The 12,880-nt window shown below is 45.6% G+C and overlaps 2 protein-coding genes across 2 annotated transcripts in view; one reads left to right on the forward strand and one right to left on the reverse strand.

The window, feature by feature from the left end:
* Positions 1 to 9,410, forward strand: part of LOC135822912 (unconventional myosin-XV-like) — a 33,769-nt gene extending 24,359 nt beyond the window's left edge. The window contains exons 34-43 of the mRNA XM_065335750.1: positions 1,386 to 1,468; positions 1,896 to 2,026; positions 2,335 to 2,429; positions 2,870 to 2,947; positions 4,237 to 4,333; positions 4,688 to 4,982; positions 5,360 to 5,496; positions 5,995 to 6,128; positions 6,645 to 6,779; positions 8,700 to 9,410. Coding sequence (XP_065191822.1) covers positions 1,386 to 1,468; positions 1,896 to 2,026; positions 2,335 to 2,429; positions 2,870 to 2,947; positions 4,237 to 4,333; positions 4,688 to 4,982; positions 5,360 to 5,496; positions 5,995 to 6,128; positions 6,645 to 6,779; positions 8,700 to 8,822 — 1,308 coding nt within the window. The 3' untranslated portion in view covers positions 8,823 to 9,410. The remainder of the gene's footprint in view (positions 1 to 1,385; positions 1,469 to 1,895; positions 2,027 to 2,334; positions 2,430 to 2,869; positions 2,948 to 4,236; positions 4,334 to 4,687; positions 4,983 to 5,359; positions 5,497 to 5,994; positions 6,129 to 6,644; positions 6,780 to 8,699) is intronic.
* Positions 9,408 to 11,786, reverse strand: LOC135822913 (probable serine/threonine-protein kinase DDB_G0276181). The gene is made up of 2 exons (XM_065335751.1): positions 10,582 to 11,786; positions 9,408 to 9,987 (listed from the first exon to the last, which is right to left on the reverse strand). The coding sequence occupies exons 1-2, from the start codon at positions 11,514 to 11,516 to the stop codon at positions 9,756 to 9,758; spliced, it is 1,167 nt and encodes a 388-aa protein (XP_065191823.1). The 5' UTR covers positions 11,517 to 11,786; the 3' UTR covers positions 9,408 to 9,755.
* Positions 11,787 to 12,880: the final 1,094 nt, after the last annotated feature.

Consider the following 12,880-nt stretch of genomic DNA (forward strand, 5'->3'; position numbering starts at 1 on the left):
AGTAAGTTGTACCCTGCAGGCACGGTGACCAGGTGACTGGCGTACGCAGGAGCACGTGACTTCTTGTTCAACCATGTTCGATTGGGAATAAAGTAGGAACGCTGCATCGCAGCCTTTTCGGACCAAAACCAGTCGACTCAGCGTCCAAAAGACTACAACATATGGGCCAATCGCGGTCATCCATGCTTTTATAAGAACGAAATGGCGCTTTTAGTGACATTTTGCATACAAATCCCCATCTAGTAGGGCGCAGTCACCCAGTTTCGGTGGAAGTGCGCGAGTTCGATTGGGATTCAAGTAGGAAGGGTGCGTCTCAGCTTCCTCGGACCGAGACCATTCGACTCAGCACCCCGAAGACTACAACTGGTGAAATTTTAATTTTTGCCTTAACTTCCCCTTTAACGCGACCAGCGACCGCCTTTTCTTGTCCCAAAGACGATTTTTGACCCGTAACTAGCGACCGCGACGTAGAAAATCAAATGTTGCTCGAAGCTCCTTCTTGAAATTTTGCTGATTTTCCATGGTCCTGAAAGGAATCTTTCGGTACTACAGCTGAACGAATGAACGCAGGCCATTTTGAGTGTGGAGTCGGTGTGGACTGCACTACACCTGTCAGAATTTCAAGCGCTGTCAATAATAAACACGATAGGAAACGTCTTGGAGAGCGCATCGAAAGCGCTCTCTGCTCGATGCTACTACTCGGAGGAGAAACGAAGACTGAGCGGCTCTGTCACCCCAATCATACAAATGAATCGACGATGGCGTCAAGGTATCCAGAAACAAAGCAGCACCGCAAGGTCCTGATGCTGAAGGATCGCGTTCAAACAATCGAGAAGTCACAACAAGGATAGTCGGTACGATTGATCGCATGAACAAATTTGAAGCCCAGTGCAAAACGAAACTTCCACAGGGAACGTTTGACTCCTGGCTTCAGAAGTAGCAGCTGAATTTGATGTCTGCAGAAAAATTAATCTTCTCTCTCTTTTTGTCTCTCTCCATCTCTCCGTCTTTCTCTCCAAGTGTTGTTTGACCTGAAATAAGAATGGCATTGCACAAGTCCTGGGGAATTGTATTAGCTGCATTTTGATATACATAATCATATAATGGATCCAGATATGGTCGCACGGTGCAAACCTCTAACTAAAGACCACCTGCTACTAAAGACCGCTTTTGCTTGCACCAAGGGGTGGTCGTTAGTCACAGGTTTTACTGTAGAACAATCCTGCATGTCCTACCATGCACTCCTAAGGAGTGGTATAATGTAGTAAAGGCAAATCTTGTGTGTCAGCCATGTTTTGTATATACTCCAGGATGAAGTTGGCATGTGAAGCTCCTCATGATGACTGTCAGATTTTGTTGTATTTCTTATTTGCCTCATTGTGCAGACATGTCATGATCATGAAGACCTGCGTGATGAGGTCTACTGCCAGCTAATCAAACAGACAACAACCAACAAAAGCACAAGGCCGTACGTAGTGCTGGCTTGTAGTCCTCTCCATTCTGCCTCTGTCTCGGTGTATCCGTTTTCTGTCTCAGTTTCTGTTTCTGTCACTGGTTCTTCCTGTCTCTCAGTCTGTCTCTGTTTCACAGCCTCTCGGTCTCTCCCTTCATCTCTCCCTCTCTCCCTCCTTTCCTCTCTCCCTCCCTCTTCACTGCCTTCCTCCATCTCCTCTCTCTCTCAGTCACTCCTTCACTGCACCATGCGCTGTGGGATAGCTCAATACACTTGTGCATCACCAGCCTGGTGAGGGCAATGGGTCAGATGAGATTCTGATACTGCTAGATCCTGCAGATAGTTGTTTTGCTCCAACAGATGCTATCAATGGAAGTAGTAGATCATGAATTATTGAGGTGAATGAATGACGTAATTCTCCGGTATTGTCTTGTTTATGCAGAGAAAGCTGTGCGAGAGGCTGGAGACTGCTGATGATCTGTACAGCATACTTCACCTGCTCTGAACGCCTGAGGCCCTACTTATTCACCTACCTGCAAGCTACAGCACAGAACACTAAGCGGGAGTTCCATGGTACGGTTCTACTAAAGCTCTCATCTTCAACTCCCTGTGATTTCCCTCTGAAATGGTATAATAATTCCCTTAAAGTCTGTCAGTGCAGTAATACAGAGACGGCAAGGAGACAACAATCTTATAATCGCAATGCTTAGGACAAGCTGAATCGAAATGGAAACATTATTCGTGCAATATCAATAGGTGGAAACGAAGTGCAATAACAACGATGAAAGCAAGAAGGAAGTGCAGTAATAGTGCTGCATATTTCTGCACACTTATGAAGCAAACTACTCGCGTGTGTGTACATGTGTCTGTGCATTCTGCAGCAATCGCCGGCATCTGTGAGGCGAATCTCAGGTTGACATTCCGCCTGGGCGGTCGCAAGGACCCGCCTAGCAAGTTGGAACTGAAGGCTCTTGCCGTAAGCGCATCACCCAACATACACCGAGCAATCTTGTCATACATCATGTCCACAGAACCCAGAGTTATTCATACATGTACACTGCTATAGCACACACGGCTTTCATTGACATACAGCACCATTTAGATGAAGGAAAGAATACGATATTGCATGCCTTAGCAAAAAATGGTGCAAGGCCTACTTTGGCTGCAGGATATCAACATTCGTTTTTGAAGTACACTGCAATGAGAATGTCCTTCATGTGATTTTAAGTCAGAAAGATGTTTTTGAAAACTTGGTACCCTCTTGCTGGTACCACTCAAGTCTTTGCTCTGCTCTGGCAAGTATCAATGACTCGTCTTCAGTTTGTCAATGACTCTTGTTTAGTATATCAATGACTCATCTTCAGTATATCAATGACTCATCTTCAGTATATCCATGTGACATCTCGTTGTGCACAGGGTGGGCGACACACAAAGCGGCAACTGTTCTTCCTCCCTGGTGAAGTGGGCAAGATGGTCAAGGTCAAGACATGCACGGTATGAAACACTCCCCCCCCCACTGCTCCCTACACATAGCACTTCAGCCAGCAGGCATCCTACATCTCCAGCTGTACACTGTATCCAATGCCAGTAGTTTGACACAACATGACACAGTCTGATAGTGTGAGCACAATGATACCTCTAGCAAAGTCAGGCGGACTAGAAGAATTTGATCTGAAGTTGTGTCTGCCTGCACTGCACCTACTTATTTATGAATAGAGTAAAACCTGTCAAGGTGACCACTCGATAAGGCGACCACCTGTCCTAGAAGACCACTGCAAGCAGGACCAAGGGATGCTATTTGCAGTCAAATGACCCTGGATAAGGAGACCGCCTGTACACGGAGACCACATTTCGAAGGTCCCTTGAGCGGTCGTCTTAGAGCGGTTTTACTGTAGTTTGTGATCGTTATGCCTGTTATGTTCTGGCTTTTATTGCATGCTAGTCTGCAGATCTGTGTACTCGTTATGCCTGTTATGCTCTGGCTTTTATTGCATGCTAGTCTGCAGATCTGTGTACTCGTTATGCCTGTTATGTTCTGGCTTTTATTGCATGCTAGTCCGCAGATCTGTGTACTCGTTATGCCTGTTATGCTCTGGCTTTTATTGCATGCTAGTCTGCAGATCTGTGTACTCGTTATGCCTGTTATGCTCTGGCTTTTACTGCATGCTAGTCCGCAGATCTGTGTACTCGTTATGCCTGTTATGCTCTGGCTTTTATTGCATGCTAGTCTGCAGATCTGTGTACTCGTTATGCCTGTTATGCTCTGGCTTTTACTGCATGCTAGTCCGCAGATCTGTGTACTCGTTATGCCTGTTATGCTCTGGCTTTTATTGCATGCTAGTCCGCAGATCTGTGTACTCGTTATGCCTGTTATGTTCTGGCTTTTATTGCATGCTAGTCCGCAGATCTGTGTACTCGTTATGCCTGTTATGCTCTGGCTTTTATTGCATGCTAGTCCGCAGATCTGTGTACTCGTTATGCCTGTTATGCTCTGGCTTTTATTGCATGCTAGTCCGCAGATCTGTATACTCGTTATGCCTGTTATGCTCTGGCTTTTATTGCATGCTAGTCCGCAGATCTGTGTACTGATAATACAGTCTCTCAATGCACCTATTCACATAGTGCGTATAGCGTATAACTTACTTTTGTGGATTCCGTTCAGATGAACTCTTCAACATAGTTTGGAACACAATGCAAAACTGCATTATGGGGCGCATGTTCCATGAGTGTTGCGTGCACTAACCCGCAGAGATGGGCTGTGTCGCGCTCTCTTGTCCGTACAGATTGCGCAAGACGTCATAAAGGATCTCTGCGGTCAGATTGGTCTTGCGTCTGACATCGACTTGGACGAGTTTGCGTTGTTTGCTGATCTTGGGAAACGTAAGGATGCTTTGTATTGACATCTTCAATAATCTAAGAGCTGTTTTGTTGCATCTGATATCTTTTGGGTAGGACAATGTCTCCTCACAAACAGTTTTGTTTTCATTTATGGATCCAAGTACTCAATATGATATATTCTGCAAGCTACATAATTGTACTTGTGCCACACTGTAACAAAAGTATGCATTTAATCATTTTAATGTGCAAAGATTGCATGGTGCAGAAGAGGACCGTCAAAACTACAGACAATATGAAGCAAAGGATCGTGTAATTTTGAGGGTGCAAAAAATTCAAAAATACATGGTCTGTCAAAATCCATGTATAAGGATACTTGTCATTTCTCATATGTTTCAGAATCACTGCCGTTGCCCATTCAGCCCAATGAATATATCCTAGACATCACGACTATGCTAGAACGACAGAAGCTAGACTACTGGCTGGGCTTCAAGAAGATTGCCTGGTTCCAGCCGCTGCGTCTGGAGAGCACCCTGTTCGTCAACATGCTGTATCACCAGCTGCAGCCAGACATAGCACGCGCCAATCTGATCGCGTTACCGGAGGGTAACATGGAGTTGAGAGTGCATCAGATGCTAGTGTTGCTGGCTGCTCTGCAGCATCGCATCACCGACCACGACATTGCACCTTTCAAGTAAGTGAACTGTGTGTATCCTGCTGCTAGTGCAGAGTCTGAGTTAGGGGGGGGGGGGGGCATTCCTTTACGCCTGCAATGGCATGCATACAGGCACCCCTTGTATAGGTGGTTTGTCCTTTAGGGTCTCATGATATAACTCGCCCGTACTTATCAAGACAGTGTATACTACAGTTGCCAACCTGAACCCCCAGATCAGAATGTCCAAGAAACACATTATTTCAAAGTTCCATGTTTTCCCCTAAACATATCATTGCAGTGATGATGGTAAGACCAACTCAGACTATAAGCAAACTAACCCAGGTACACACACGCAACATGACCGTGGAACCACCCTTCACGTCATGCTTCTATTTCCATATGTCTGCCTTGTACAGAGCTCAAGTTGCCAAGCTTCTGCCTCCGAGTGTTGTGCACATGTCCTCACCAGAAGAGTGGGTTGCAGCTGTCGTTCAAGACTGGGATAAATCAGCGAAGCGCTTGTCACCAGATGCTGCCCGGAGACGCTACCTGAGTGAGTAGTAGCCGCTGCAAGCAGGGCAGTGCCTGCTGCCATTGAATTTCCTCTGCACATGTAGTCAAACTTACTGTTCCTGACAGTTTTGTGTGGGAAATGTGAGAAGATTTAGCCGCTGCATTGCTTCTGACTGAGTGTTCTGCACCATATTAGTCATTTCCCATCTTGTTATACTAGTACATGACTTATGCATGTTCTCTGCATGCTCCTCTCTGTCAGTGGGATAAGAGATACGAGAGATCTGTATATCCTGGTCTGTGGTCTCTACAGATGCGTACCCTGTGCACTTTGTTTTAGCTCAGCCCTGATCTGAGTGCTGTCTCAGCCACTTCTTTATACTGACTTTAGCCTGTGTTTTTGTAATTTCGTAGTTCATTGAGTATCCATATGAGCCAGGATAGGGCCTTATTTGAATTCCTGCAATACTTGTTTGCACTTTCGCATTAAATTTCTGGTGGTTGAACACAAGCTTTTTCCGCTTTGTTTCCTTTGCAGATGAGGCAATGAAGTTCTCATTGTACGGTTCCTGCTTCTTTCCCATCAAACACTGTTCGGATGTAAACATTCGCGGTGAATGCCTGATGGCCATCAGCAAGACAGGAGTTCACTTCCTCAGCCACAAAACAAGGGTAAGATGTTATCCAGCCACTGCTGCTGCTACTGCTGCTGCTACTGATGCTGATGCTGCTGCTGCTGCTGCTGCTACTGATGCTGCCACAGCTGCCCCCACTGTTGCTGCTGCTGCTGCTGGTGTAATAGGTGTATTTATACAAAGACGTCCATACTCACTATTCAGATTTCCCGCTCGTTCCCCTTGGCAATGAGAGCCCACGATGAAACCCACGTATAGAACTGAATGCTGCTGCTGCTGGCACTGAATGCTGCTGCTGCTGATGGCAATGGCTGAAATAGTGTTCTGCTAGATCATAAGCATTGAGTTGTGCCCATGTGTTGTTTGTGATAGTTGGTTTGAAGTTGTTGAGAAGGTGATACTTGGAATTTGTGTTGAGTGCAATGGCTACTGAGGGCAGCAAATCGACCGAAGAGCCTTGCAAGAGAGAAGTTGAGGAAAATTAATAGCGAGTCCTAGCGTCACTTACTCCTTGCGTTGACTGGTGTTATCTGTATGTTGTTTTCTGTTTTAGGAGGCGTTCTTGACCTACGCATTCAGTGATATTGTTGCTGTGCGAAAGCTGCGTTCCAATACCGGACAGCAGTTTGTAGATCTGAAGTGCGGGAACCTGATGCTGGTCAAAGTAACACGCTGCGAGACTGCCTATGTAAGTCCACAACATTGCCCCGCATTGCACTAAGTTTTGCATGGGCCAGGGCCAGATGAGGTAAGAGTTCAGGAGCGTAGCTCCTACACAACAAATCGTGCAAGCTAGTCCGGTTGGTGGGTACACGTATGCCAGATAGTGTTGGGTCTGTTGCCAACAGGCTCGGCTGCTTGAAAGTGTATTATTGTATCTGCCACCTTTGTTGGTTGCAGGATTCATATACTTTCTATTTGAAGTATACATACCTGTTGATCATGGACTGCTTCTGGCTAGATTAACTCTTGTGTAATCACTGGTGCTAGTGAAGCTTATATCAGATCCACTCTGATTTAGCCACCCACACTAGTACAAAGTATTATCTTCACTGGGGGGCAGGGGAAACTGCAGTTGGATCCCAGGACGGATACCCTGATGCCGTCAATCCTTTTTCTGCACCTTGTCCTCGCCCACTTACTGAGGTGTGGTGAGCCCGTAAGTGGGATCATTTTCAAGTCCACCCATAGTTTGGGGGTGTTGGCCGTTGGGCGGATCAATAGCCAGTTCAGTCCTCTTTCCGACATTCCTTTCGAGTTCCTCTCTCCCCTCTCCAGGGGAGACTCACGTGACCAATTTTGGCAGTGAGCAAGTACAGTGCAAGTACAGGTCCTACATCTGTGGTATGGTGACCGTGTATCACCTGCAGCCTCATAGTCACCAAGTTCAGCTATTTTCATCATGACTGTAGTGTCTATGACGGCCATTTGTAATGTTATGTGTCATGACCAGACTACGCTGAGTATCCACGACCTATAAGCCTGCAGTTAGACGCAGTAATATCCTGGAAGGTCCTATGCTCCAGTTGCCCAAATGCGTCATAAGGTCAACTCTACTGGATGTAATTCGTGGTTTGTGTTTCATAAATATTTCCCCAAAGTTACCGGGTTTTCTTCAGCCATATGATCTGGCAATGTCCATCATAGTAACAAGGTCTATGATTGTTGATACAAGTAGTGATATCGGTCACGACTTTAATGGAGGCCTTTCCGTATAGGAAACCACCTACTATGAATGCGCAACGAACTGGACTACTACTACAGTAAAACCTGGTGTAAGCGACCTCTCGTTTTACCGACCACCTGCTTTTAAAGACCAGTTTTCCATGCACGGACAGTTCTACACAGACACTGTGGGACCTGGTTCTAAAGACCACCTGGCTTTAACGACCGCTTTTCCTTGCATCGTGGGGTGGTCGCTTAACCCTTTCACTACCCATACTTTTCGCAGTTGAGTCAATTCACAGTCTACAAAAATACGACCTTTGTTATATCTCTGCTCTCCTTTGGCCATTTCTCACAAGCAACCACTCTCTGGAAAGCTAATGATGGCAGCTACACACTTGTACAAACTACTTGTACAACACCAAGCGCCATTCGTGTGTGCCGCGCCGTGATCAAGAAGACGTTTTCAAACTCAAACAAATATGCGCAGCGCGATCTGTCACGAGTGGCTCACTGATTTGTAAAATCGTGGCTCATAGAAACCAGACAAAGTTCTTGTGAAAATACCTAAAACCCAAAGGATTTCCAGCCCCAAAATGCATAGGTAAGCGAGAAGATATCAAAGTTATTCTCAGCGTGACGGCGACTCAAAATGTTTGAATGTGCATTTTTGATCGCGCACTACAATTTATAGCTTCGAGCTTCGTCGCGCGCCAATTATGCCCCAAGGAATGAAAGCGATAGTTGCAGTCGACAGTCAAGGTCTTTCTGAAGACGTAGAGCCCTCATTTGTAATAATCTGACAATATTTGAGCGTGTGACGAAATATTTAGTGATCGCCTATTGCATCGATCCACGTGGATCGATATTTGAATGGCTGGTAGTGAGAGGGTTAAACCAGGTTTTACTGTATCTGTGATTGCTGTTGCCTTTGTTTATGCAGGGTCGTGAAATTGGAACCCTGATAGCACTCTACAAGGAGAAGCTCCTTGAGGAGAAGAGACGCAGCGAGGCTCATGAAGGTGTGTTTCGAGCCGATGCTGCACTGGCTGCAGGCACCTACTAACAACCGACACTGGGCCAAAGTGGCTCAAGACAAGTAGACATGCTTACTCATCCCACTGGCATCTACACCGCTACAAGTTGCACCTAGTACATTGACTGCTTGTAGGCGCCAAGTTAGGGCTACGAAACTAATTTTAACAATATGGATCCGAGCTATCACCACCTCAGACAACATTTGGATGCACATTCGTGCATGTAGGCACGAATAATAATATCTTTTGTTGAATAATATTTTGAAAGCAGTGTGCAATGCCACACAATGCAGACACACGTTAGAAAGCACAATATTAATTTTTGAAAGCATCTTGTGAAACAAAGCGTTTGGCAAGATTGCTATGCATGTGACCTTGACTGGCTGTGTACGCATGAGATTCCCAATATAACAGGCTGTCATAAACATTATACATCTTTACAAGCTAGGTGAAGTATGTACTAGTATGTTCACATGACATTCTCAACATACATGTAACAGGGCTGGTATAGCTGCTTCACATCGTCACAACATACGTGAAGTATATTATGTTAGTTTGCACTATAAACTGTGTTCCAATTATTTCTTTAAAAGTTTGGCTGTGATAGTTGAGGCAGATGTTGACAAGGGCCAGGTGTGATCTGCTAAGTACGTGACATTATGTAAGTTGATTTGCATGTTTGTGAGATCGTGTTGGGCCGGATTTAGTCAGCGGCCTGCAGAGTGCTGAATGTACTGCATGCACTGGCTGGACCAGCTTGTTACCCGAATAATGAGCAGTTCGAAAGGTGACAAAATGTACGTGTGAAGCAAAGTGTTCGTAGTACTGCATACCTCTAAATTTCAAATTTGTGCTGGTGTCGTGGAATGCACTGGGAAATATCTCATTGGCCGAAGTTAAGGAAATCTGTGAACGTTGTGAATTGCGGTGTGCATTGCTTCGTATGATGGTGGCGCCGTTCATCAGTTGCGATCAATTTGTGACAGCAACTCTTGGACAACGCGCTGCATTGACGGTCTCTCCTGTAGATCTGTCTTGATACACTGCTCAGCGATGTGACGATACCCATAGGGTATGTTTGGTGGAAAGATGGGCTTGGTGCCACCTGCTATTTCATCCAGGATATCGTCAGAGTTGCTGAGGTGTGCATAAGGTATCTGTCGAGTTGAGAGTTCCCACATAACCACGCCAAAGCTGCAGCAAGAGAATACAACATGAGGAGATGATAGTGTTCAGAGGCCTATCTGCGCTGCAGCACCCAAATTCAGCGTTCCCTCTAGACATTCAGTACTTCAAAATAAGACAAGTCTGAGGCCGACTCACACCCCAATGTGGCAACTAATTTCTTCCCCATGTCTAACCCCAAGATGAAGTAAAATAATGTACTTGTCAGTAACTAGTAATACTCTTAACCGTCCACCTCTCCATACTGCGCTCTTGGCCCACATTCACAACATCTACCCAAGAACTTACTTCCTCGCTATGGAGTGGTGTTGTGAATGTGGGCCAAGAGCACAGTGTGGAGAGGTGGACGGTTAAGAGTATTTTCAAATGACCGAGTTTGTCGCTACTTCTAGGTTACTAGTACTACAGGCCGAATTATAAAAACCGAATCATGTCAGATAATAGTTCGACTGTCATTTCTGCAACTTCAACTCTTCAGTAAAAAAAATACTCAGATTAAGGTCCAACATTAGAGATACAGTTCTCTTTTCATTAAAATTTTCTAAAACAAGACCACCATCTACTCATTCAACGTCTGTTTGCAGTGTGGTTTATTACGCTCACCTGTAGACATCGTGTTTCTCCGTGTACAGATTCTTCTTGATGGATTCAGGTGATCGCCAGCGATCTGTACCAACTCCACACGTCATTCCAATGCGTGACGTCATACCCTCGGTTGCTCTTGTAGCTCTGTCGTCATCAGTGTGATCCACATCAGATGTGACACTGGTAGCACCCAATAATGGAGTTTTTAGTTGATCAGGATGTGTTGTATCTGATACCGTGCGTGTCGAGTGATCTCTCTCCTGCATGAATTCTGTTTCCCTAGCATTTGACCCAATACCGTCGGGATGAAGTATGGCTAGGAATCGTGCTGTCTCCATGTCGGCGATCTTCACCACCCATTTGTCACTGACTAGCATGTTGCCTGACTTGATGTCACGGTGGATCATGGGTGGATCTCTGTTGTGCAGATACCTCACACCTCTTGCAGCATCCAGGGAGAATCGCAGTCGATCTGGTTGGTCAATCTTGTTGGACGGATCATGGAGAACATCGCAGAGAGAACCTCGCATCAAGTATTCCATCACAAGAAATGGACACCTGGATTGCGAATCCTTTCCTGCCCCAAGGAATAGAACTATATTTGGGTGGCTTAATGTTCGTAGAACTTCCGCCTCTTGAATGAAGGAGTCGTATGGCGATGCAGTTGAAACAAACGGTGGAAGTCGCTTAACAGCAACTGCCATATCTCCCAACTCAGCAAGTAACATTTTACAAAACCTTCCCTCGGCAAGTTGTCTCTGAATCTTCAGATCAGACCAGGCAATACACGTGCCATGGTTGATTTGACTGAGCTTTCTGTTGGAGCGGTAGAGGTCACGATTGGTATTGACGAGTTCAATTTCCTTTGCATTCAGAGCCCTTCTCTTTCTCAGGAACTGAATAAGAGCTATGACGAGGGTGGTAAGGGTGGTGGCAAAAACGAGAGAAGCCATCAAGATCAGGTACACTGCTGGTGCATCGCAGTCATCGCTGGGTAAATATCCGAAACGACACACGCAGATGTGTTTGAAGTCTGCCTTGTTGACCAGGCATTCTCCATGTCCATTACAAGTGTTGTCTTTACATGGTCCCTCAGGAACACAGTGAGTTGCGGCCTCTCCGACGGTTGTTAAGGACTGGTTGCATTTGATACACTGCTGTTGAAGAGTTCCAGAATACTTTCCGATTGGGCAAGGTTGACATTGGGATTTCTCGTCCCGACCAAGGCCGACAGGGCACAGCTTGGAGGTACTGAGAAAGAGAACTTTGGATTTCCGACGCGATTTTACTGTAGCTCCACCAATTACCACATTGCCAAGTACAAAGTGATTCCAAATTCTGATTTTGAAGAACTGATTCGATGAAGCCACTACCTGAGAACTCTTGCTTTTGATGGTGATCAGAAGCGCCCAATTTGCAGTGCCATGCCTCGTCCCACCAGTTATCAGCCCTCCAATCAGTATTAAGTCATTGTTTACAAATGACAGGCTGTGGCTACAGCGGTTTGGTATCTCAGGAATTATCGGAATATCACGAACGGTTATTTCGACTGTTGAACGGATGTCCACAAGTATTAGTTTGGAATCGGATGGCATCCTGCCTCCAAACAGCAAGACACCATGATCAGTTGGTGTGACTGAATGATCATACTGGATAGGTAGATGTCCTTTCTGAACGTATCCTGTGAGATTATGCCATCGACCTTTGCACTGGTCTTCGTCTTCCATGATGAACATCCACAAATCTCCAAGGGTATGGTTATCGGCCCTTCCACCATGGATCACCATTGCAGACCTATTATATCTGAATGATACATGTTGTGTACGTGGAGAGGGTTCGATCCCAGATGTGATGTTCGCCTTTACCCAAAAGTGTTTGTTTATATTGAAGCACCATGGATTTTTGTCACAATTCGGTATTGGAGAACCGCCATACAAGACGGCTGTTTTATTGGTTACCAAGGTTACGGTGTGATAATGGCGAAGAGGGCAATCTGGCCCGGGTGACGGGTAGAGCAGTGTATAGTAGAATCCTGTGGAATACGGGTTCTTCCCTTGTGAAGAGCGTAATATCCACACAGGCATTGTGAACATAGGACTTCGAATAAAGTTTAACATACCGATACTCTCTGCAAGATATCTTCCGGTACCCCCAAAAACTAGAACTTCTTGTATTTCCTTGGTTCTCGTTGGAAGCAGGATGCTGGCTGCAAGTTGTCTGGTCAAACGTTCACCAGAGAATGATTTAACAATGCTCATAACCTGCGTTTTCTGGAGATGCATTGATGTAGTTTTTCCATCCCATCTGGAATATACAA

The sequence above is a fragment of the Sycon ciliatum genome, chromosome 8 (genome assembly GCF_964019385.1).
Source record: "Sycon ciliatum chromosome 8, ocSycCili1.1, whole genome shotgun sequence".
In the NCBI taxonomy this organism is placed as follows: Eukaryota; Metazoa; Porifera; class Calcarea; order Leucosolenida; family Sycettidae; genus Sycon; species Sycon ciliatum.

What these genes read in the sequence shown, in the direction of transcription:
- LOC135822913 (XM_065335751.1), bottom strand. Translation starts at nt 11,516, where the DNA reads ATGGCTTCTCTCGTTTTTGCCACCACCCTTACCACCCTCGTCATAGCT. An exon ending in GAGAAACACGATGTCTACAG is followed by an intron (nt 9,988 to 10,581) that starts GTGAGCGTAATA and finishes CTCTTGCTGCAG; the next exon opens with CTTTGGCGTGGTTATGTGGG.